Raw genomic sequence first — 25,935 nt, forward strand, 5'->3', positions numbered from 1 at the left:
AAATGACAGGGTACTGTATATAGTCTATTTATGTCTGACGTTAGACTAGGCGATGAGGTGTGAGGAAGACGAAGAGACCGATGGATGCCCTTGTTTTTTCGGCTCTACGGAGGAGAAAAAACGGTGGGAATATTACGCTGGCGTCCCCTCCCTCTCGGCGTTTCTTAACCCGCCCACACTGCGTCCTTCTCCCTCTCTCTCCGGCCCCCACCAGCTCGGCACCAGACTGCTGCTCTGGCTGTTTTTTGCTGTTAAACGCACATTGAGAGTGACTCAGATCCCAACACAGCAATTCATCTCATCACGTTTGTTCTCAGCTCTGGGCCTGCTTAAAAAGTGACACACACACACTTTTTATTTTTTTATTTTTATATATAGGCCTATATATATTACTTCTTCTATATCACACTGCTCAATTTTACCATCACCAGACTGCAAAATGACGTCATATAACCCCTTGTTGCCCTGTGCTCGTGTCAGACTCATGAAGGCAACGGGACACACATACACACAATAACTAGAGTCCTTGCTTCAAATGCAGCATTTTAATGAACATTATAAAATAGTATTTGAAAATCAATCCCCCAAAAAAAAATCCATCCCAAGTTTTCTTTTCCTTTGTACATTTGGTAGGAATAAGGCAAAAAAGTAGTCGCTTGAAATAGCAATTCACATCAATTAATAATCACCATGTATAAATATTACTAAACTCTGGGCTGTTGCTACAGTTAGTTCGTCCTGTCCATGTGTCACTGTAGGCAAGAGGACACGGCAGCAGCACCAGTGCTGGGCCTTCCTCCAGCATGCCATAGTTCAGACAATCCAGCCTCCCCCACCCACCCCCAAAAAAATTAAATCAAACAAAAAAAGAGGCATTCCCAGTGGGATGGGATGCTTCTACGTTTTAAATACAACCTGTTGTTACAAACAGAAGAGCAGGTAAAAACAAACATTGTTTTTGTTTCTTTTTCTTCCAGTTAAAAAAATGAGACAATTCAAAAAACATCCTATTTATGGAGATATAGTATGTATGAACCAAAGCGATTAACTGTAGTAAATGGTTGGGCAGTGTCTCCTTCTGAAACTATTCACTTTCTGTACATTTCAGAGCTGAGGGTCGAGGGCTTGAATCAAAGCAAACATAGGAGTGTAGTAGACTGAACAGAGAGAGGAGGAAACATGGCAATAAAGAAAGCAGAAAAGAGGAGGCAGGAGAACAATGCAAATTATTTCATGAAATCTTATCCCAAAGCTACAAAATGTTCTTTTTAATAAAAGCTGTTAGAACTCTATAAAAACAATTATTTTAACCCAATCACAAATCAAAACCAAATCAGATGGACTGCAAAAACATTCATTAATACAAGGCCTTTTTGAGTTGGGGATTAGTGTACAGTGTTTGATTTACAGTGCTTGTATAACCACCGGCAGCCATTTTCGAGAACAAACCCCCCTTATTATTATTGTCATAATCGGTCTTTTGCAGAAAGTGTTTTTTGTATAGTTATATTAGAAAGTGCCAAATACGCTCACGCTGTGCTTAAACATCCTGTGATGTCTTTCTGCTGCTGTTAAATGATGATGGTAGATGTGAGAGAAAGGGATGAAAAACAAAATACAAAACAAACACATCGGAGCCAATGACAGACTTGGAACCTGTGACTGGTGAGTTCAATTCTGTGTTGACCATTGAGCATTCAAGTTCTACAAGTCCAACATTTCTTTACAAAAAAACAAAAGAGAAAACAGGAAATCGCCCCTGATTGGCTCACAATTACCCCATGTGGCACGATGGTCATTTCCTGTAAACATTTCTCCAATTGTTTTTTATAAAAACACCCTTAAGCGTGATTTATGCTTCTGCGTAAAATCTACGCCGTAGGTACGTGGAGACACCGACCTACGCCGGACCCTACGCCGTAGCCTGACGCGCACCTCCCGAAAAATTTAACTAACGCGTCGCGGCGATGCACGTCGTGGCGATGCACGTCGCTCGGCCGTGGCTTGGTAGCGTTGCATTTCCCCCTACTCATTTCCTGGTTCTCATGTCAGTCAAAGAGAGGGTTAACTTTTCCTGCTACAGCACAAGTATAAACTTAGGCCACTTCCGTAGGCTACGGCGAAAGCTCTGTGTGGAGCCTCCGCACAACCATAAATCAAGCTTTAACATTTTAAACAAAAAAATATATAGAAATTTATTTTTACATGGACATATATATATTACTAAAGGCCTTAAAATATTTTCCATTCTGCTCCTTGAAAGTCATAGTTCCCTTCAGTAGATATTTAGCCTTAGATGGACCTGGAAGGAAACAGAGATATTATTAAAAACATGTATTCACAGCTTGTCATTTGTTTTTGTAACATTACAACTGAAACAAAATGGCAACACATAAAGGCCTGCACTTGCTTACCATGCTGAGTCTTAGTACCAAGTTTTAATCCTGTTTTGTCTGGCTCCGTTCTTTCTTAGGCACCAGCGCCTTACGGAGGTATGGCATGATTAAAAAAGCTACGAGGAAAAATACGTGACCACAGAAGTAGACGGACGAATACACCTGAAAAACAAAAGGGACAAAACAGTCAAATTAAAATCCTCATTTAAATATCCAATGTTGCGATGACACCTGCTCTGTCTCTATCTCATCTGCCCACGTGTCGCCAGTTTCCTGCCTTTGTCAATCAACTGAAAAATTGCCCATTGACTTTTTTCAAAGTTTAAGACTCTTGTTGCTGAGCATATCTAGTAAACAGCTTTTAAGGCCGTGTTGAGGAAGACATCAGCTTTGTGTGACAAAATGCAGTCCCCTCATTCTTTTTAGTGCAATGTGATTTCATCTGTCAAAGAACTGCGTTGTCCAATCAAATGCTTGCAAGTTAACATGCCTGGTAGATTACTTTATAACATGAACGCTGTATTTACGCTTTTGTTTCATCAATTTCCCCCCAATTATATTTTTTTTATTTGGGAGGTTTTCCATATTCCAAGGGTCTAAGGATACAGGGTGCCATATGCTTTACAGATTGTAGCGCCACAAGCCAAATGTGTGATTGTGTTATTGGGCTGTTTAAATAGAACTGACTTGACTTGGCTTGATTTGTCATGACGAAATACAAAATTATTGCAAGTCTGATCCTCTCCCCTGTTGCCTCAAACCTGGACTATGACACCCCAAGTTTAATGTTACAAGTGAGAGCCACCATATTTGTCCTATGATCTCTGAGAATTGTGTGTTACCTTGAGCCATTTGTCATAGGTGAAGAGGCAGAATGGCACTAGGGGGTAGCCCATGAAGAGCCAGTGGAAAAACTGCTGGACTACATAGATGAGGGGGTAGAGCGTGCTGTTGGCCAGCTTTGTGAGCAAGGGACTGTCCCTCACGAGTGCCAGGGCCTGTCACACACAAACACACACAGGCAGACACATATTCCATAATGGTTATAGTAATACAATTAAAAAAAAAGAAAACAGTAATATAATAAAATGATACTGTTAAAAAATAAAACAATTGGTGCAGACAAAGCTCAAAGTTATAATATAAGGAGGTAAACAACAAATGTACCACCTCCTAAAATAAATACACAGATGGATTGATCTTCCTGTACAAGCACATCATTATCTTTAGGTTACCATTGTGCCCTGTATCTGTAGTGTACCTGTCTCTCTACAGTAACGATGAAGAACTCCATGGAGAAGCACAGGATGTATCCAGAGTGAAGGCCATGCCAAATAGTCAGAAAGAAGAGTGTGGTCACATGAGACAGGGTCTTATTTCCCATGAACTTCAACCGTTTGAAGACATTTCTTTATAAAAGAAAAGAGAAAGAAACAAGTCAGGATCATTTCTTTTTGACTATAAATCTGGATAAGGGCAGTCAGAAAAGCTTAATACACCAGCTATCACTGCCTGCATGGTAGGCACTTACTCACCTGGAAGTTGTTGTTGCATAGCAACTGAGGTTATATTAAAACATTTCAACAACTTTACATCCTCTTCAAGGGTGCTCATCATTCAATGCAAGCCCAGAATACACTATAATATCATAGTGGCAGTGCACACACATAATGCTTTCAATCCAGTGGTGGACAAGCTGCAGTATTAGCTGTAGAGAGCCGGGTCAGACAAATAACTACATGGAGTACTACTGCTTAAAAGCCTTACTCATGGGCTATAAGGCATCATTATGCTTCAAACAAAGTGCTTTTCACATCATTAAAGTCCCAGTGAAACCAAAATTAGAACGTCTTTAGCTTCTGTACTGTGACATATTTATCAGTGAAACGGAATATTTGAGCATGTACAGTTACAGGAAGGATTTAAAAGGCAAATATTTCACATTTGATTGGACTGCTAAATAATGGGCGGGCTTCGAGTTTAGCGTCATACGGAGCTACAGAAGTAGCTACCATACGGAGTCACCTAAAGTCTCATTTGATTGGGTAAACTTTTTTAAACGCCCCCGAGTGCAGGCTGTACAATTGAAACCATTTTACAAAAAGAGAAATGACGGGGATTTTGATGTAAAAATACTCCGATAATGATTTTTGACATATATAGCAAGAGATAAATTCACAATTTACCCAAGGACACAGGATTAAAACTGGGAAAATGTATTTTTCACTTCATTTTTCTTTAACAGCGTCTACTCCCCATACACACACCTTCCTCAAGTCCAAATTGGGGGGATACTTTTTGTACTGAAACCACAATTTTGATGTGTACAACCGACACTTTGTCTTCGATTTGCATCTTGCCGCTCTTTATGACAGCTGACTTTTCACCCCGCCTTTGAATGTGGCCATTTGGAACAGCTATAATATTTTAAACAGTACTTAATACAAACAAGCTTGTTTGAAGCATACTGAACCCTTGAGGAGCTTCTCCATATATTAAATATTGTCCGAATTAGTCATGCTTCTCTGATTCACACTGGTTTCTTCCCTACTGTATGTTGTATGTATTTAGATGCTTAAAAAGGCATCCATTTTTATAATTCTAGAGGAAGAAAGCTTAAAGCTATAGTGCATAGTTTCTGTCGCCCCCATGAGGAATTATAAGTAATAACAACAACACTGTCAGCGCGTCCACATGATAGAGCCTTCCGTGATCACGCCCCCACCCCTTCTCCACGCAGTTGCTAGTACCAAGGAGGACACGGAGGATTAAAAAAGCATGGATTCTTCAAAAAAGGTAATTATCTTCACTCAAGCTTCTGCATGGGAAAATCACAATCTTCTGAACATATTCATGCTGAGAAATACAGAGAGAGTTGTGTGGGGCTGATAGTCTTAATTAGCTTTGTAGCAACTCGTTTGGCAATGGCTTGAATGTAACGGACGTTCAATAATATCAAAAAGTTACGCACTAAAGCTTTAATAAATACAATATCAAACTTAACCCATTTAATACTAAACTGCTTGGCATTGGTGACTATAAATAGACTTTTCTTTGTGGGTCAAACAATGAGAGCATTTGAAGTATTTTATCTACAATGGGCATGAAAGCTGTTCATCAACCAGCTATACAGTGAAGTTCTGCTTATTTTGGAAAGACGTCACTCTCTCTCCTCTACTCTCTGCGTCTCATGCCATAAGCTAAGTAAGCTCAGGAATCTAATACATTCAAATGAAAAGAACCATGTAATAAACTGTATGTTCAATAAATGGCTTTGGTCACTCTGGTCTAATGATGTTACATGTTCAAACTGTTCAATGCATGAGGCTGGAAAACTGAAAACTTTTAAACCCTTCTTAGGATGCCTGCTCCCTCCTTGCGATGATTCTTCTGGTCTTTAAACAAACTGTACTCCTTTTCTGTGTAGCATTGCCACATATGCATATTGGATTGAACGGTCATCCCCTATACTTCACTGCTATCATCTGAGTAAATATTTAACTTTGACAACCCCAGAGGCCTGTACTATGAAGCAAGATTTGCCGTTAACGAGCTAACTTCAGGTTCAACCCAGGGTTTTCTGAACCACGAAGGTGGATTAGTTGTTATCGGGTTCAATCGCCGTGGTAACTCATGCTCAACACCTAACCTGATCGAGAGCAGGTTACGTTGGAGATTAGAGATCAACTGGTGTTAAAGCACCGCCTACTGACCAATCAATACTCGGTTGATAACGGCGTCACCGTTCTTAGAAGATCAGGTGGAGCTCGGCGCAGAGAGAGTGAGAGTAAGAGAGAGAGAGACGCTCATAAAAGTTAAAACATTTAACATTTAGACCGACAACCCCGTTAACATTCACTGATGGGTATCTTTATGAAAGATATAGATTTTTAAGCGGAGGGAATTACGTATAGGCTATTTGTCGGCTTCTTCAGCCGTGTGTTGCCAATACGCACATCGGTTAGAATTATGTTTTGATATTTTTTTTATTTTCTCTCACGATCGCTTACCACTGCCAGGGTTTCAACTGAAATAAAAGGCTAAAGCAACGATAGTTCATGGAAAGCAAAAGTGTAATTATGGTCAGATCTTGTGCCTGACTGATGGGGAAGTGACCAGTGTAGTCTAATGTATACTATTATAGTGGGTGTACTGTATATTGGCCAGAATCTGCCTTTGTGGGAGGATGGGTGCATATCATAGTGGGGGGGCCTGGGTGTCGCCCCCAGGAAAGTTTTAAGCATCAACGACTTCATTTCCTGCATTCCGATATACTAATGCACCAATTTACGGTAAAAAAAAATACCTTTATTCAGCCTATAGATGTTAAGAAAAAAGCACGGATGACAATTCAAAATGTATCAAAAATATAATGGAAAGTAGCCTATGTTGTTACGTGCCATTGGGCATTTTTAAGTGGATAGCCTATATAGAAATCCTGGAGCTTACTATCACGTAGACTACACCACTGGAAGTGATATTTATAGGATAAGCGTTGTGATTTATGTAAAACAGCGTCAGCTTTTTTTGCCAGCTTACCTTCCTGCATTTTGCCTGTAAAACGTGTTTGTGTTCTTCATATTTATGTAGAATTATAGTTTGCTCTTCTTGTTTAAAATATGCGTCTCTGGTAGATGTTTGCGATTGGTCGTGGTGCGCAAACACCGCCTCTTTTATGTGAACGCGCGCGCTGCTGGATTGGGAAACCCTGGGCTGATTGAACTAGTTGATAACCAGCGTCGTGACACAGCTTATGCGGGACCGCGGTTGTTAGGGTTAGTGAAGCTGGATAACTGAAAGAAATCCAGGGCATGTTGATCTTGATTCGTAGTACAGGCCTCTGCTTTGAATACAAGCTAGAGAGCTTCACAGATTTCCAGCTCGACACTGACCTGGCAGCCCAGGCGTTTGTGTTGATGTTGAAGGAAGAGATGGTTCCTGTAAAAAGCGGCGTGGTTTCAAAGACCCACACCTTCATATTGGTACAGGCGTTCCACTGGTGCTCACCATCCACTACACCATTGTAACCCAGTCCAGATAATATACATACACCCTCCTGTAACACAATAAAACTGTTTCATCATTTGCTCATGCACGATCACACCATGAAGCACAAGAACCTGATAAACTGGGACTGCGCCTATTCATTTGGGCTGAGCAGGGTGTGCCAAAAATAAATCTAATCCTGCATGTATTAATTTATGCAAAGGTATGTATGTTCATGCTCTCTCACAGAAAGAGTTAAGCTAGCTACTGCATGTAAATACAGCTTCATATCATCAATCAAATCAGTAGGCTGTTGGCACTTTTTTCAAACACATTTCATGCACATACTTGCAGATCAGGAGGCTACTTACCGCTATAACCCAACAGCTGACATATTTATACAAGATGACTTTAGCCCAAAGCAAAATAAACACACAGCGATACCAGAAGGGCTGAGCCTGTGGAAAGGACATAATTTTACATTTTAGACAAACTCTGAATCGTCGTACATTGAAGCATACACTGCGATTATTTTTGAACATATTGTCGTTCTCACCTCATACTCATCTGTTAAGAAGTAGGCGTCTGTGTAATAGGGACTAAATATTGCATATATCACCAGGCAGAGAAAACCCAGAGCAAACCTCTTCGTAGCGGGTATAACACTGGAGGAGAAAGAAACACAATGACGATAGGAGATTGGAAGGTAATAATGTTAACTGCAGACGGCTGTGACACTGCACAGTTGGCTTATTTTACAGAGATGTAATAAAGATGTCTTTCAGCTCATTTTTCTTTTCATCGCTCATCATTTTCTTGTTCTTTTACCTGTTAGGAGGCTTTCCAGGGCAGTCGGTGAGCTCCCCTGCCACCAGCCTCTGGTAGCTGCGCAGTGTGAACTGGGGCCCCACCAGGAAGCCTCCATAGAAGTAGGAAAAGCCGCACACTTCGAGCAGAGAGGGCACCGACGGCAGGGCAGCGTTCCTCTGCTCTAAACTCAGCTGGGACTGGAGTTTAAAGATATGAGAAGAAAAAGATGATGAAAGAATGAGAGATTAATATGAAAGAGGGAGGAAGAGAGCAGAAAAGGGCAAAGATGTGATTTCAAAGGCAATTGATACAGTTGATACAGAAGTTGATACAGGATGTAATCAATTACAAAGGATTATTTTAGAAACAACCTTGACTGACCACAAACCCAATATCACTGCCCTAAATTCTCATTAACTGCCATTAAGCTGCAGGTTGCAAACTGTGTACTGGAGTGATAATATTAACCAGATGTGTATGTTTTTACACAAATCAAAAGAAGGAAAAGCGCAACATAAACTCATTAGAATAAAAATGAAATAAAGCAACAGAAGGGGCAATTAACAGTTGTCACAGATATACTAACTGCACGAGAGAGGAACAAAGCATACTGTAGACAAACTGTGATGAAAATAGGAGAAGGAAAAGCTGCTCAACAGACAGTGAGCTTTAAACTGGTAAAGGGAGTCCAGGGACACAACAATAATGGACATACACCTTAATGGTGGGTAATATTAGACTGGGTAAACCCAGCCCGTTCCGCCGGCGATTTGATTTCGCCCTGCAGCTCAGGCTGGAAACCTGTACATTTATCTATCCTGCTTCCGCTTAAAATTTGCGGGAACCAATCACAAACTGTCTTATCCACCTGGCGCGCTATTGGCGGGTTTAACATGATGACAATAGAGAAGCGACCAAGCAGCTTCTTGTTTACATTCAACAAGCCGGCCACTGAAGTGCAACACTCCATGGCAGCAACCCGTTGATGCCGCTGTCACTGCTGCATCACCCGGATCGCTGGTCTGATTGGTTGAAGGACTATTCAATTGCGTACAGAGTCATTTGAACTATGCCCATTGATCACGCCTCTTACATACATAAATACAGAGCAGACTCCCCAGACTAATGTTCAATCTTAAAAGATTGAGCTTGGTCTGGTGATAGCCAGACTAGGGTAATGTTGCATTTTTACATAAATGTGATAAAGTAAATTAATTTAGAAGAATACAGTATTAGATCCAGAATCGGATTAGCCAAAAATAAGTCTGTCATACTTTTTCTAGTTAGTCAGTTGAGTTTCAGTAAAAATGTGCTGCATCATAATATATACTGATGTTGCGATACATTACATATACACCGCGATGAAAGACTTTCACCAACCCATCTGCTGCCATTTCTTTGCCCTTTGTTGTGTCCTGTTTCCCCCGTTCTATATCATCTTTTCTTTTCCTCTACAGACTTAATAGAGAGCGTCTGCTGACTGCAGCTACATATAAAAGGAGAGAAGGCCAAGGAGAGGGTCAGACCAGCTCCTCACAAGCACAAAGCCCTTTTGTTATGTTGCAGTTATTTCACTACTGCTTTGGCTTGCTAGTAGTCCTGTTTTCAGTTGGTTTAGTTTCATACTGTGTTAGTAGTTTAGTGGGAAGATCTGCGTCCAGCAGCCCAATGATTTCACAATGCTTTGATTGAGCTTTCCTGGGGTGTCTAACTGCCTTCTTCTGAGCTGCAAGTTAGTATTCTTTGCATTGCAATACAGAATTATTTATCTTGACTAACTGGTATCTAATAGGTTATGGTATCTGTTGGAGTCAAAGTAACAAAAATCTGCTCCCACACATTTTTGATTTATGGTAGTAACTAAGTTTCCACGCTAGCTATTCACTTATTCTCCTACATACCTGAAAATATATATATGTGTAGAGCTGATTTATCGATTATTTAATAGACAGAAAATGAATCATCAATTTTGACAAAAAAAAATGACAAAATCTTAAGGAATCCACTTCTCGCATGTGAAGATTTGTTGTTCTTCTTTGTTTTCTATGATAGTAAACGTATCTATATCTTGGTGGTCAGATGAAACAAACCATATGTGTGTGTGCAAATATCCCTTTTCTTATATGGTCTTTGTTTGAGGACCCAACATTTTTTTACTCAGGTAACTGGTTTGTATTTAGTAGCTGCCAGTACCATCTTCTTGCAGCAGCATATTTGCACATTGTGATCATCTACTACTTTGTGGTGAACACTATCAAATTTTCTTGCCATCAAAAACTTATCTACCTCTCTTTCACACATGACAGAATGAAAAAAAAAAAAAAAGAGCGAAAAATGACAATTACAGGAAGTAACAGAGATATACAACAAGCAAAACTCTAACAAAGAACATTTCAAGACAGACAACATCAACATATTGATGATCAAACTTGATTGATGAAACTTGATCTCTCTTGCAAAAGCAAGAGAGATCAACCAACTCACTGGTTCCTTCCCGCCATCATAGTAATCAAAAGACAAACCTGCAATCAGAAAATGCAACTGGTGTCAGAAACTATGTTAGGGTGACTAATGCTGTCATGATAATTCGAATGAACACTGTTAATCATGCAAAGGCCACATCAGCAGTTTATCAGTGTGTTAATCATTCACTAGAGTAAAGGGAGAGATTGCAACAACGGCAACCGGAAGATAGGGCTGAGCAATATATCAATATTATATTGATATCGTGATATAAGACTAGATATCGTCTTAGATTTTGGATATCGTAATATATAGAGATAGAGAATATATAGAGAGAGAGAGAGAGAGAGAGAGAGATCTATACATATATCTCTATATCTATCGAAATCAGAAAATTACATCACTTTACTGTAATGCAGCCTTTAAAACCAGGAAAAATACTTTTAAAGGCTGCATTACACTAAAGTGATGTAATTTTCTAAACTTACCAGACTGTTCTATTATTTGCCTTTAACCACTGAGTCAGTATATTCACATGATTGATGATTATTTATCTAAAATCTGATTGTAAAGATATTTTGTTAAAGCACCAAATCTCAAGCCTACAATATCGTTGCAATATCGACATCGAGGTATTTGGTCAAGAATATCTGATTTTCTCCATATCGCCCAGCCCTATAGTTAGGTATCAAATGAGAAAACATCTGCTTTTATGAAACAACTGGGTTCGTCAAGCAGAGGAGTGCAAGGAGAGCTGTAGTCAACGCACCAACAAGTTTGAGTGTGAGGACACAATGAGGCATGGTCCACTTGATGTCATACTCCTCCGTCGCTGTGTAGTAATACCCTGCCAGCAGGTATACCTACAGGAAGAGAGAAAGACAGGATTAAAAAGACAAAGACATCCAATAAGCATACCTCTGTGTTATCAAACATCTCCAAGCAGATGTTTATCAGACAGAGAAATAATGAAAATAGGAAATCGCCAAAATAAATCCCAGGAAGTGTGCTGTTAAACAAAGGACGTCTGGCGTGGGCACAAATTCTGCGTACAAAATTGGTTTCATTACTGTATTTCTGTACTAAGTGTGAGCAGTAAATGCAAAAGTATGCAGAAAAATAAAGGCTCCAGAATTCCTACAGGAAGCATGTGACTACATCTTAAGATTATTGGTTATAAGAGGCCCGTTTAATACATGGAACAAACTGTGTGTAGCCAGTAGCAAGGCAATTAAAGGAAATCACAGAATGTAGATGCAGAAATCAGATAAACTGGCAGGCAGTACCTCAGCCACTGCAGTAAAAGTGTGACAGTGGACAAAAGGGAGCTAATGCTATACAGTAAGCCTGGACGCATGGAAAAGCGGAGAGGAAAGAAAACGAAACCCCGGGACACCTCACCATTTGAAAGGTAAAGCTGCTCAGGACAGTTGTTACCGTCCTTCCCATGAGCCTCAGCATCAGGAATTGAACAAGAATGCATACTGCGGAGTGATAGATCTGAGAGCCTGGGAAATAAATGGACAGAGGAGGGGGGGGGGGGGGGGGAGGAGTGGTGAGTGCAGTCAAGTGTGACCTGTAGGACTGGACATGACAACAGCATTTTTTTCCTCCATAGTTCAGATGGAGAAAGAACAAGGCAAATCCATGATATATATATATCCTTTTCAAAAAGGAGGGTTGGAAGGAAAAGTATCCCACAAAGAGAAAGAGAAAGTAACAGACCTGCTGTAAAATCCAAGTGCGGCCACAACAGAACAAAGAAAAAAGAAAGATCGATGTTAGCAGTTTGTGTTTACTCCAGCATGCCACTCTCATCCTATCTGGAGGAGCACTTGTACCATTGCTGTCATTTTGGCAATTTAGAAATACAATTATTTCTTTAGTTCAAACATTTCAGTGGCTCCCGGTTCTCAAATGTGAATATTTGCTGGTTTTCTTAGTCCTTTATGGTGTGACGGACGACGGCACGGAACACACTGAACAGACTCGAGTCACTGACCTCGCCAGACTGTCCGACGGCCGATAATCGGGTTGGTGTGTCAGCGCCCTTAGGGCTGCAACTAATGATTATTTTCATTATCAATTAAGCTAGACAATAACTGGCGTATTAATCTATCAATCATTTTGTCTATGAAATGAAATCTAATCAAACTGGACCAAAGAATCTGCGTATTAATTAATGATGAAAATAATGGTTACTTGGAGCCCTCAATGAACTCTATGGGCTGTATATTAAGCTACATATTGTAAAATAGTCTGGGCCATATGCATAAAGACAATATTTGAATTTACAGTTGTCAAACCTGCTGGCGTAGTCCGTTAAAGAGCACCACATTTATTTCCTCATCAACCCAGAAATGACTCAACAATAGTGGATGATTAAACCACATGAAAAAAACATCCCTAAGCCATTATGTTCCAAACTAAACAGCAAACGTGCTTCTTGTTGAAGTGTTTCTTCTTGATGTTACATTAAATATGTTATTCAAAGATTCATTTAAAGTTTATATAAAGTAACATTAAAAAAAGGTACCCTGTGGAGTTTTTGATTGCTAGTTATGCCCTGGAGCAGTTTTTTTTATTAGTCCCGTGCACATACAGGAGAAACGCAGCGATGCACCAGCAAAAGGTAAACAATATGGATTTAAACAATGCAGAATTAAAAATGTTTTTAAAAAAAAACTCACTTTACAAATGCTTTACAAGGACGAACAAGTTTGTTAGAAGGACACAGAACCATTTTTGTAAGTTAGAGTCAATTTAAACATGACTTTTGTGTGTACAGGAAAACTCAACATGCATATCTTAACAAACTCAACATGCATATCTTAACAAACTCAAGGTATAGGAACTTGCCAAAAAGAATATTTATAATAATATTATAAATAATAATAATTAATATTTCAAACTGAGGCTCCCTCTTTATCTCACCAAAGTTGAATGCTGCTAGAGCCAGTCCAGAGAACGCGTGGAACAAGTGTATAACTGTGGTAGGCTGGTAGAACAAGAACCGCCGGTACACCAGAGCACAGGGATACCCTGCAGGAGAGAGAACAAAAACTAGTAATTGGAGCTACAGTATGTGCTTTCATATCTGCCAAGTGAGCCATTGACACCCCGTGATATCAACAACACTGACCTTTTGGTAAAAACGCATGGCACACACAGTAGCACATTAGTACCATTGGTACAATTGTGTGGTGTGTGTTGCTGCAAATCTGGCATCTCAATGAGAAGGATAACAGCCTAGAGTAAGACTATGGAAAGGACAAACACTCACCATCATGGTCAAAATTATTTCCATAGAGTTCAGTTTAGTTGGACTTGTTCACATTTTTGACTCAGTCATGCAATTATTGATAATGTAAATGTAAACACCTTACACATTTTTACAAAAAAAAAATATTGAGAGTGTAAACATAATCTATGCCATAGATCATGTTTACACTCTCAATTATTTCTTTTAAATATTATATATGATACCATAGATTCTATGGTATCATATATAATATAACTGAGGGGCCAAACATCCCACCATTTGAAATAACTCTTTTTGATTGGATGACCAAGTCCCTGCACCTTTGTCCTTCCTGGGAAGAGATAGGAGCTATAATTAGTGGATATCAAGGCACATCAGCAGCTTAGATGCTGCTTAATATAAAATGTGCTTTTTTTTATGTAAAGTAACATTCAAGTAACAAGTTTCCATCTGCTTCCACTAGGTTACTTTAAAAGGCTAGCAATGTTCTATATTTTTCTTATCACCTAAAAAACTCATTAAAAAAGCCCAAAACCAACAATGAATTAATCTTACTATCAAGTACTGTTGGTGTAGCCAAAGCCTGATATACTGTAGCTCATTCCTCTTTGCCATAGACCCCTGTTGTTGTCCAAACCCACCGTTGCACTGGGTGACATGTTCCTTCATGATGATCAAAAAAGGCACTGTGGTTTATTTTGAGTTAACACCACATGCACGACTGGGCTGCCATAAATATTCCACTGAAAATGCACTACTTGCTCCTGTTTGAGTTATGTTTGCTGGCAGTGCTGTTTTAGGAGTCACATTTTTAAGGAATGAAAGTTTATTTTTCTATTATATTTAAAGAGGCAGAGTGTCACAGACAGAGTCTGGAAGTCTTGAGAGACAGATTAACACATTGGTTTTTCAAATGGGGTTTGTGGACATTAGAGAAATATAGAAAACTGCAGTCTTAGCCTATGAAAACTTATGCAATCTAATAAATCAAGTAAGGAGCAACTGTAGGGCATTAATCATCTAAGTAACTTATGCAGTATTGCAAGCCACACATAGCAAAGCAGTGGGCTGACCAAAGCCTAAATCACATCAGCCTATGTATAGCTGAGGAAACGCTTACAAAACCTCCTGTTATTTCAGGTTCAACTATTGTAGTGCAACACAGTTACTATGTGGCTACAATATTATGCAAGGCACATTAAGCAACCCTGGGACAAGGAGCATGCAACAGGCTAACTGAAGGGTTTTCAGGCATTAGCCAACCAAAGTCTGATCTGAATGGCCACGTTCAGTTCAGTCTATTCTATTGTTGGTGTGAGGTGACACAGAGAAAAACAGACATGTCCATGTGTCAGACCAAAGTTCAAAGAGGACAGCACAGAGGACGCCCTCCACCCACCCACCCACACACACACACACACACACACACACACACACACACACACACACACACACACAGAGACCCCTGACAGCAATCATATAGTAGTGCTACATGTTACAAGCTACAATAATACAGCAGATCCTAAATTAAAGAAAACTCTTATAAAAAAGTAAATTGTGTCTGTCTCCCCTCTACTCAACTGAGTGGAAAAAGGGAGGGTTGGGGGACATATTAGGTCAGCCACCTTATGCTCATTCTCTTTTATCAAAGCATGTCCCTCCCTCTCCAACAACAACATTGGAACTATTATTTTCACCTGTCTCATTCAATTAGGCTAATCCAACAGCAAACAATCAATGTTTTTTTTTTTTTGTTTTTTTTTTTAACTGTCCTGCTAACTTGACCTAATTGTCTAGTTTGTTAGCTAGTCTAACAATTAGGAAATTAAAGGAGGGGACATTCCGGAGTTGACAATATTTGACACGACACCAAACTAGCCAAGTCCATTGGCGAACATGTTTTGAAGGAAACAGAGTCTTAACGTTTTAGGGTGTGTGCCATTTCAAAACCCTTCTGGAAATATATATTCATGTAGTTTCGGGAAAGCCCGTGAGGGGCTTTTAGGAAAATGGTTTAGCTAGCTTACACAGTAGCAGACCAATACCACTGGTTTGCAGCCTGACTGAGCTTTATGTTAGCATTGAGTGTGACAGTTAACGTTACACAGAGCAGTTCTGCACTGAAAGCTGTCAGCGTGATGGATGTCATTTCGGATAGCTACCAGAACAACCCGTATTGATTCGTGAGGCGCAACTCACCGATTAAAATAGATAAAATGAGTCGAACCGCTGGCTCCGGGGAACCTAAGGACTCCGACAGATTCTCCAGCAAGGGAGCCGCCATCTTTCTTGTGGGCGGAAACGTCTCTTCGCGACGGTTCAGTGAACTATACTGACTCACGGCAGACACACACAACAAACACAGACACGAACACTCCGCTTTTTAAAGACCCTTCGTGGTTCAACCTCCTCCAAAGTTAAGCAATGTGATTCTCCTCCTACTTCTCCGCACCTCGTGCCTATCTTTACCACACTTGTATACAGTATGTCGTTAAAGATTGGATTTATGGGCTCACACATGGTAGGTTATCTGCATCTGCGCACACCGAATGCTATAATTCCATACCAATTAGAGAACGATGATAGTGTGTGAAGATTAACCCTCTATACGTGACATAAAAGTATCATGGTGCCCCCTTGTGACGACACGCTGGAAAAACATTAATTCAAGATCCATTTCACGTTTCATGTTAAATACTTACATACAAATACCTTAAATAGTTTACTAGTCTGTGTCTGATATGGTTTACCACAAAAAAAGTTCAGTTACCTAGGTAAACATGACTGAAATTAAAACTATTCTCATCGAGGGAAAAAAAATTAATATAGGCTACGAATATCTTTTCATTTCAGAAAGTTTAACGGCTAAACAAACACAAGATATCTCCCACTTCACTGAAAAGTCAATTCAGTCAGTTTATGTGCACGGGAGGTTTCAGTTAATTAAATCTTGTATTCTGCTATATCTCATCTTTAACCCTCAACTCATACATGGACTACCTGGGGATCCCGAGAATAAACTACTGTAAGAAATAACCATTGTAGCATTACTGCGCCATGGGGTGTAGGGTGGGGCTTGGGTGGGCATAGGAAGCTGTACATAACTGCAGAAGAAACTTTCATCTGGGATTTCTTGTGAAATGCAATACAAAAATAAAAATAAAACAAATACAATACACATTTTCCATAGACTCAGTCTGCCACTTTGGTTTGCCTGCTGACCATTTAGTTTTAGGAATAGCATATCATCTATGTCTGTATTATAATGAAAATTTAGACTTGAAATAGTTATAGCCTACTTTACTTAAGTACTTCCCTATACTACTTCTACTCCACCACATTCAAGGGGACATATTGTTGGCTACTCTTACTCTATTACATCTTTTTGACTGCTATAGTTGGTAGTTATTTTGCAGATAAAGATTTTACATACAAAGCAACACTGTCAATTTATAAATTATGATACATTATGGATTTAACTAACTACCCTTTAGGGTAAAGTAAATTAAATAAGTTTCCCCTCAACCACTACAACAACAACAACAACAACATGCAACTCACTTGGTAAACTGCTCCTCCTACAGAATCAATACACTTATTGAACGATTCATTACTTTCTCTTGAATTAAATTCAACTAAGTAGAACACTAAAGACAGGATACTTTTATGTGGAGTTGACCTAACATTTTCCTTTTCACAACACGTGGGGGCTTCTCTCACGAGAAACCTTCTAGACAAATATCTAAAGAGCATTAGTTTCCTAACCGTTCAATGGCGCCTGGCAGTACTTGTACACCAAGTGCATACTCCACTGTGATGGTGTCATGTTGAAGCCACTTAACAAAACGAATAAATAACAACAACAATAACAACACAAATATAATTTAGTCTATATTTATGACTAACATTACATTAATATGTTCAAAATTCAACTTTATGCGTGTAAGAACGCTATTTTTTTTTACCGCAGTGCAAATTGGGTACGCAAATCCTCCAATCGGAAGCATGTAGGGGGGTGGGACTTTTCTTGCCTCAGCCAATCAAACGGTGGATCTTCATTTCCTTTGCCTTTCAGCCTAATAACAATACATCAATGAAACATTAGTTTTATGTGTATTTTGCAACATGTTTCTAGGCTGTGTTGGAAGATCCTTTCAGAAATACCATGATCTAAAATACTTCATCACAAGTATTCAAAATGTCACTTAAGTACAAGTACATAAGTATTATGATCAAAATGTACTAAAAGTATCAAAAGTAAAAGAAGTCAATATGCAGAATGGCTTCTCTCGCAGTGATTATTGTAGAATAATATATTACTCTGAATTGTATCATTAACATACATGTAAGAGCTGTTTAATGTTGCATAATGTAGAGCCAAGTTTAGATACTTTGTATACTTCTGGGTAAATTAGTAGTAACGTATTGCATATAACATGCTTTTTTTTAATGTACAAAAATAACTAGTTACTAAAAGTGTCAAATAAATGTAGTGGAGTCAAAAGTACAATATTTCCCTCTGAAATGTAGTGTAATATAAGTATAACGTAGCATAAAATGAATATATTCAAGTGAAGTACAAGTATTTCAAAATTGTACATTACTTGAGTAAAAGTACTTAAATTACATTCCATCACATGCATTTGGTGTATATATCTAGGCTAAAGGGTGCCAACAACATTTACTTGTATGCTATTGTATCATAGTTTACCACACAACGGATGCTATGCACAATGCGCCATGATATGATAAGAACCATAGACTGTATAATATTATACAGTCTATGATAAGAACCCATAGTACGTTTTTGCGTCTGGACCATACGATGACTGAATTTGTATAGTCTATGGGGACCATCGGACCCCCTGTAACAGATAAATCCATGTGTGGAAACGCTTTATACACAGCACTTGAACGCAGCATGAATATTGCTCTTCCCCTTCCTCAAATTGGGAGACGCGTTTACGGCATGTATGATGGGCGTGCCGCCATAAACCAATGAAGTTGACAGAGAGGAGGGGTTAATTTTTCCATGTTCATAAATACTCTGAGCTACTCTCTCACGTCCGCTCTCTTATCCCAGAGAAGGTAGATCCCGGTGGACTGTCGGTACCGTTTTAACCCTCAGCAAACGTCCCCTTAAAAACCGCAATCATGAGCAGGAAATTCTTCGTAGGTGGAAACTGGAAGTTGAACGGCGACAAGAAAAGCCTGGGGGAGCTCATGCAGACCCTGAACGGAGCCACGGTGGACCCCAATGTCGGTATGTGTGTTTTAACAACCGTTACAACAATCTCCTTTAAAACATGTATAGTTATTGCCACTTGTTTTCTAATTATCATGGCCCCAATTTCAGTTAGCTTAACTTGTTTGTGTGTCGCTTCCTCATTTTTATGTCACAGCTGAACGAAGAGTCAAAATGGCTCGGCAATTCATTAAATCAATGACACCATAAGCATCACATACTTCCATCTCCTTCATTCAACCCTCTCATAAAGTAACATTCAATGTTAGCTCTGTATTTTTCCGTTTTTAACCAAGTGTACGCTTAACCCCACGCGGACAGAAAGGCATACAGATGATGGACGCTCGGATGGGATTTTCAGTCATGTCGGTGGTGGTGGGTGTGCGTTTGCATCGGCACGTAGTCCAGCAGCCGGATCTGCCTCTGCTCTGAGAGTGCAGGGTGCATTCAAGTGAGGCTGCTCGTTAATGATGTCGCTCCTCTTTCATCAGCAAACTGAGGAATACAGTAGCCTGTTGTAAGCTTCCCTCGCAGTTACTTGCTGAAGCAGTTCATGAGGAGTTGTTGGACAGCCAAGTATTAAACAGCTCAGACTAGAAGGCCACAGAAAACAATCCGTTGTTCATTTGTGTCGTCTACGATTTTACCATTATGACCTGAACGCAGCAGTAGACATTTGCTCTGTTGCTGTCTGCTTCCTGCAGACTGCCTGCTGCAGCTGTTTAATCAGGACATTGCTCAGTTTTTTCATTCAGTGCATGCAACTCTGCTGGCGGTGAACACAAGCAGGGAGACATTGAATGTGTCTAGGCCTGTTTCCACTGTCACAAGCCAGTTGTGCTCCTCCTCCTAAATTGGTGTTATGCAACTGTAATGGTGTGTACTGTAGACCAGCCACAGGAGCAAACTGTCACTGTTCAGACTAGCACAGTTCAGATAACCTTGGACCCTGTTTTATTAATCAATCCACCCCCTTACACCACCAGAGTGCAATGCAAGCAGACTTTTTCTCACTGGTCTATCTGCCTTAAAGCTTTAAAGTCAACGTTAAGCGGTTTCCTCCCCAGACTGATTTTCTTCTCATGTTGGATATTTAAACTGTTTTTTTTTATTTTACCCTTTTGAACTCAGTCCCATGACTTTCCTCAGACCTCTGCAGAATGCGGCCACATAGGCGACCTTTAGGAGGCTGAACTCAGACCTTTAATGCAGAGAGGGCTGACCGTGGCCGTGGAGAAATGACCTTTACTAAACCAGTGAGAACAGGTTTAATATAGACTCTGGTAACCCCAAGATATAGTTACAGACTGTACTGCTGTTGAATCATGTTTGCACATGAGGGCAAACTATTTGTGTTTAGTTCAATACGTATCAGTTTTAAAAAGTTACACAGTAGATGGAGTTTCATAATACAATATGTCAGTATGTATCTGGTTGAAAGGACAAATCTGGTGTCTGTTTTTAATTTAAGTGCTGCTGCAACAAGCCTGATGTGAAGAAGCCTTTAACAGCACAGTCCTTTTTTGTTTTTAATGTTGGTGGTGGTTAACTCTTTTTTTTGTTTGCATTTGCCTTTAAACGTCATATTTGAAAAGACTGCTCTGAATTTGTCTCTTTTAATCCCCATAGTGTTTAAATACTGTGGGAAGAAGTGCATATGTAGTATTGTACTTGGCAGCAGGTCAGGGGTGGTTGTCCAGTGGTTATACAGGCTGCCCTTTAACTGACAGACCTGTGTTCAAGCCCACATTTTGGCACACTGACACTGAAGTGTCTTTAAGCAAGGCCTAGAATCCCCTTCTCTTTTTTTATGAGCAGTTAATATCTTAACATCCCAAACTGTTGTCACATCTGGAAATTGGCTTTATTTGGTTTTATGAGGAACTCTGTAGTCCTGATAAGTGGACTACATAAACCCTAAGTATTGATTTTGTTTTCTTTTTTCTTCTGTGTTTATAGAGGTGGTGTGTGGTGCTCCTTCAATCTACCTGGACTTTGTCAGGTCCAAGCTGGACGCTAAGTTTGGCGTTGCTGCTCAGAACTGCTACAAAGTTGCCAAGGGTGCCTTCACTGGGGAGATCAGGTACGTCATGTGTCCATCAGAGGAAAATAACCAGGCTTTGAGCTAATAAAGATGGATAGATAACTTCATCATAAACTTCATTCAAAATGCTTTGGGTTATGTGGTTAGATTGCAAATATATAGATTTGATTATTTTGTGGTAATTGTATAATTATCTGTGTTTAGCCCTGCGATGATAAAGGACTGTGGAGTGAACTGGGTTATCCTGGGACACTCTGAGAGGCGCCACGTCTTCGGAGAGAGTGATGAGGTAATTCTCTTTTAATTTGCTCCTGCTTTATCGTTGCCTGTAATGATGCTGAGTGCTAAATGGGAAGGATTGCATCCTTTTCCATGAGTAGGATACACAAAAGACGCACCGTGTGTGTGTGTGTGTGTGTGTGTGTTGTGTTAGCTCATTGGTCAGAAGACCGCCCACGCTCTGGAGAGTGGTCTCGGTGTCATCGCCTGCATCGGCGAGAAGCTGGACGAGAGAGAGGGCGGCATCACCGAGAAGGTCGTCTTTGCTCAGACTAAGTTCATCGCAGGTAAACGTTCTGTGACGATCTCAATGTAGAGTTTTATGTGCGTGCGTGCGTCTTGTGAAATAGAAATTCAATCTTATCACACGTCTCTTTCACAGACAATGTAAAGGACTGGAGCAAGGTTGTGCTTGCTTATGAGCCTGTATGGGCTATTGGCACCGGCAAGACTGCTTCCCCACAGCAGGTAAATATACGTAACCACTGAAAATGATTACTGTAATCTCTCCCCATAAATCCTCCATAATGTGTCCGTTTCCTGTATGATATCTCAGGCTCAGGAAGTTCACGAGAAACTGAGGCAGTGGCTGAAGACCAACGTGTCTGAGGCTGTAGCCAGCTCTGTTAGGATCATCTATGGAGGTCAGTCGGTGTGACGAGATGGCGCTTATTTTCGTATTTTCATTTGGATTGCCCCACATTAACCTCTTCTTATGAATCCGTTTTTCATCTCAGGCTCTGTGACTGGCGCTACCTGCAAAGAGCTCGGCTCCCAGAAGGATGTCGACGGTTTCCTCGTCGGTGGAGCCTCCCTTAAGCCAGAGTTTGTCGAAATCATCAACGCCAAGGTATAAAAACCCGGACAACTGCAATGTGACCACGTCCAGATCAGAGGCCAGCTCCGTTCAGACGATCCAGTTCCATCACCCCCTCACTCTCAGCACTCAGTCCTCTTCCCCTTTTTTATTTAAAAGTATTTGTGTAATGATGTCATTCCCTCCTTTTTTTTTCTTTTTGTTGGTATATTTGTCATGAAGAAAAGGGACAGGTTGACCCATGCACTGTACCGCACTGAAAAGAGTTCTGTGTGCATAATAACTTTACACCAAGTGCTCAAGCTAGAAATACTTGACAATTATTAAACCTTGAGGTGGACGGCCAGTCCTCGCCTTTACTTTGAAAAGTTTGCCAACTTTTTTTTTTTTGGGTGAACAGTGTCACAGCTTTTTGTCAATCGGATGTATTTGTCTCTTTAATATCAATGTCTCTTTTGTGTAATAATGGTTTGTGGCTTTTACCTCCCTGTAGATGTGCATGATCCGCTCTCATTGGTTCTTTGCCAAGAGGGAAGCGTCCATTACGTGTTAATCACATTGTGTCATGGCCGACGATTAGAAGGGTAGGAAGGCTGTAAGGAAACACAATAAACCGTTTAGAGACTGTTTTAAGTGTGTTGTGTCTTGTTTTGCTTTTTTCTTGACTAGGTTTATCCCTTGACTTTCCATAGTGGTGATGGCACAGTGGATATGACCCATGCCTCTGGGGTGGGAGACCTGGGTTCGATTCCCACTGCAATACATCAACCAATGTGTCCCTGAGCAAGACCCTTAACCCCTAGTTGCTCCAGAGGCGTGCAACCTCTGACAGATATAGCAATTGAAAGTTGCTTTGGATAAAAAGCGTCAGCTAAATGACATGTAATAATAGTGCCTATATTTTATAGGGATGTCTACTTGTGTTTTTATACCAATAGGGTTTCATAACCTCCTGTGTCATCATATACAGATGATGGTAATCCCAGTGGTATTCTCAGGATGGCAGAGCGAGAGAGTATCTAATTGCAGAAGTGACCTCCCTTCTGAGACAATGCCATGTGGAGAAGCATTAGACTGCTATTTTTATCGCAGACACACAGCAGTGAAAGACTCATGTATTTAGGGAGGGGGGTGTGAAATTGTAGCTTTGCCAATTTACAAACTTGGAAACAAACTTATGTTCATTGGAGTGTAAAATAAAGCACATTAAGCATTTTGGTCACCACATCTTGTTTGTTTTAACACGTTTGTTTTAAATAGTGCTCTCAGATTTTAGCCTGGTTGGGTTTTTAACTAACTTCCAACACTATTTCTCACTCCCTGATTCACACAACACTTTCATTGTACTGGACAACTGCTGCACTGACTACAGAAACCATCTTGGAGCTCAGGTTGAGGTAAAAATCTCAAACACAATCACAATCTGCATGTCTATCTTCAGCAAACACTCAGTTTGGACCAAATATTTGCGTATAGTGTGTTGAAACAGCCACAGGACTGAACCACCTCCAATGACTACAATGACATAGGTATGTACAGGAGACAAAATAACATGAGTGCTTGTAGAATATGATGTAATTCAATGCAATGGCTTATGATATAGTAGGTAGTAAATATTTAGATAGTACCACAAATACTTGGAACAGGCACAATCCAGACAACACATTTCAAAGCATTTTACCATTTTGCCAGTACTCCTGTAATGAAATATTACCCTGCTGCAGGTTTGTGATTATTTGATTAAACCCCACTTTCATTAAGAAGAAATATTTTTCAAATTGAAATAGATTTTGGACCTGGACCCCTCTACAGAATAAGAAAAGGATTCAAGATTTTACAAAAAATGTAGGAGCCACCTTTTTGTGCTTACCATTTCAGTTTTTTTATTTGTGCTTTTCATGGCGCATACTGCCAAACAAATTTGTAATACAATCACCACCAAGTAATTGCCTCCCAGACTATACTTCAGGGCCCCTGAGAGTCCCTGCATGACAAGTTGCCCTCTTTGCCCATTTGGTAATCCAGAATTGATTTCATTTGACTTTAGTTTTTCCGCATATAATCAAACCCAAAATTTCGCTCGGTAGCGGTAGAATTAAGACTGATTGCCACGTATCATAAAATAAATTGTATTTCCCTTTAAAGTAGCAACGAAACTTTCCATTTGAGTAACCACATTTATATACAATAGCCTTTTTAATAAGTACAACTTTTGTGAGGTTTAAAATCAGTTGAGTCAACAAATGTGTTAATGTATTGCGCTGTGTTCCTTTTATTTTGTCCACCCCATCTCCAGCTTGGTGTGTTTACACCCCGGTCCAGCAGGGGGCGGTAGTGTATCACATGGAACACTTTGAGTGGCTCAGTCTCATGTCCGTGTTTGGTTTACAAGCGAAGCGTGACGTTCAGGGACTCGCCAAAAACGTCTCCTAGTGCAACTGAAAACTACATTTTTTATTTATTTATAAACGTCCAAAATGCAGTCACTGAAAGCGTTTCTCATCGAGAGACTGACAGCAACCGCGGAGGAGATATTTGGAGCTGTTGAAAAGACAATCGCCGAGTACAAAGAGGAGGTTTCTCATTCAAAAGATTTAGAAATCAGTCGTCTCAGGATGCAGCTTAAGCTTCTCAAGTCAGGTTGGTTTGAATGGAAGCTGAGTGCATCCAAACATAATGCAGCCTTGCGTTATTTTGTAGATAAATTGCATGATTGTGGTGTTATCATTTGTCTTTTACCTAGAGCCAAGGTTGGATATGTGCCTCGGAGCCCAGCTGCAGCAGCTCACCCATCATCACCACCACCACCATCCTCCTCCTCCTCCTCCTCCTCTTCCTCAGCAGCAGCAGCAGCAGCATCAATCAGTCCCTGCAGTGGAGCCTCCTAAGTCCCAGCACTGTGAGGAGGATGGGGGCAGCAGCATGGAGCAGGAGGAGCATCCAGAGCCCTCACAGGTGAAGAAGGAGCCGCAGCAGCTGAAGAGTCACAGGGATTTCTGGATGGGTCACAATGCAGAGCAGCTCGAAAGCCTTGAATCAGACATCAAAGACTTCATCTTGTCTCCTTCCAGCCTTAAAAGCAGCCTGCAGGACCCCACCTTGCCCTTCCACCCCTACCACAACAACCACTGCGAGGAGAGCAAAGACAAAGCCTACTGCTGCTTTTGTGAAAAGCGTTTCAGTAACTGCTCCCACCTCGCAGCTCATATCAGGACACACACAGGAGAGAGGCCTTACATATGTGAACTATGCAGAAAGACTTTCATCACAACGAGCGCTCTGAACAGACACCAGACGATCCACACTGAAGGGAAACACTTTGTCTGTAATTATTGTAGTAAATCCTTCAAATGGATGGAGTCTCTTGGCAGGCACATGCGAAGTGTGCATAAGAGAGAGAATATATGACTCATTGAAAATACACTAATGTCCAATAGATTATTCATGTTGTTACTGTGTAGTCATCTATGATACATATTTATTTTGTAAGAATACATTTACCATAATGTATTTATAAAAAGATATGTCTGTGAATGTATTTCTACAACTCATTTGCACATCATTTACTGGCTTACAAGGCTAAATGAGGTCCATGCACAACATCATTTACAACTAAACATAGAAAAGACACTA

General features: G+C 40.2%; 3 protein-coding genes and 1 non-coding gene across 4 annotated transcripts; 2 read left to right on the forward strand and 2 right to left on the reverse strand.

The window, feature by feature from the left end:
- Window positions 1-348: 348 nt before the first annotated feature.
- Window positions 349-16,460, reverse strand: lpcat3 (lysophosphatidylcholine acyltransferase 3). The gene is made up of 13 exons (XM_078252605.1): window positions 16,117-16,460; window positions 13,590-13,697; window positions 12,057-12,163; window positions 11,425-11,518; window positions 10,677-10,714; window positions 8,211-8,389; window positions 7,939-8,047; window positions 7,754-7,840; window positions 7,289-7,452; window positions 3,658-3,805; window positions 3,239-3,394; window positions 2,415-2,558; window positions 349-2,302 (listed from the first exon to the last, which is right to left on the reverse strand). The coding sequence occupies exons 1-12, from the start codon at window positions 16,199-16,201 to the stop codon at window positions 2,439-2,441; spliced, it is 1,395 nt and encodes a 464-aa protein (XP_078108731.1). The 5' UTR covers window positions 16,202-16,460; the 3' UTR covers window positions 349-2,302; window positions 2,415-2,438.
- A 1,162-nt stretch (window positions 16,461-17,622) lies between these two features.
- LOC144520141 (U7 small nuclear RNA) lies at window positions 17,623-17,679 on the reverse strand. The gene has a single exon (XR_013502189.1). It is a non-coding gene; the product is annotated as a U7 small nuclear RNA (small nuclear RNA).
- Window positions 17,680-18,973: 1,294 nt separating this feature from the next.
- On the forward strand, window positions 18,974-22,929 carry tpi1b (triosephosphate isomerase 1b). Its single transcript, XM_078252606.1, has 7 exons — window positions 18,974-19,180; window positions 21,122-21,245; window positions 21,411-21,495; window positions 21,640-21,772; window positions 21,868-21,953; window positions 22,042-22,129; window positions 22,223-22,929. The coding sequence occupies exons 1-7, from the start codon at window positions 19,072-19,074 to the stop codon at window positions 22,339-22,341; spliced, it is 744 nt and encodes a 247-aa protein (XP_078108732.1). The 5' UTR covers window positions 18,974-19,071; the 3' UTR covers window positions 22,342-22,929.
- A 1,751-nt stretch (window positions 22,930-24,680) lies between these two features.
- Window positions 24,681-25,935, forward strand: LOC144518956 (uncharacterized). Its single transcript, XM_078251840.1, has 2 exons — window positions 24,681-24,942; window positions 25,046-25,935. The coding sequence occupies exons 1-2, from the start codon at window positions 24,780-24,782 to the stop codon at window positions 25,708-25,710; spliced, it is 828 nt and encodes a 275-aa protein (XP_078107966.1). The 5' UTR covers window positions 24,681-24,779; the 3' UTR covers window positions 25,711-25,935.

The sequence above is a fragment of the Sander vitreus genome, chromosome 6 (assembly GCF_031162955.1).
Source record: "Sander vitreus isolate 19-12246 chromosome 6, sanVit1, whole genome shotgun sequence".
NCBI lineage: Eukaryota > Metazoa > Chordata > Actinopteri > Perciformes > Percidae > Sander > Sander vitreus.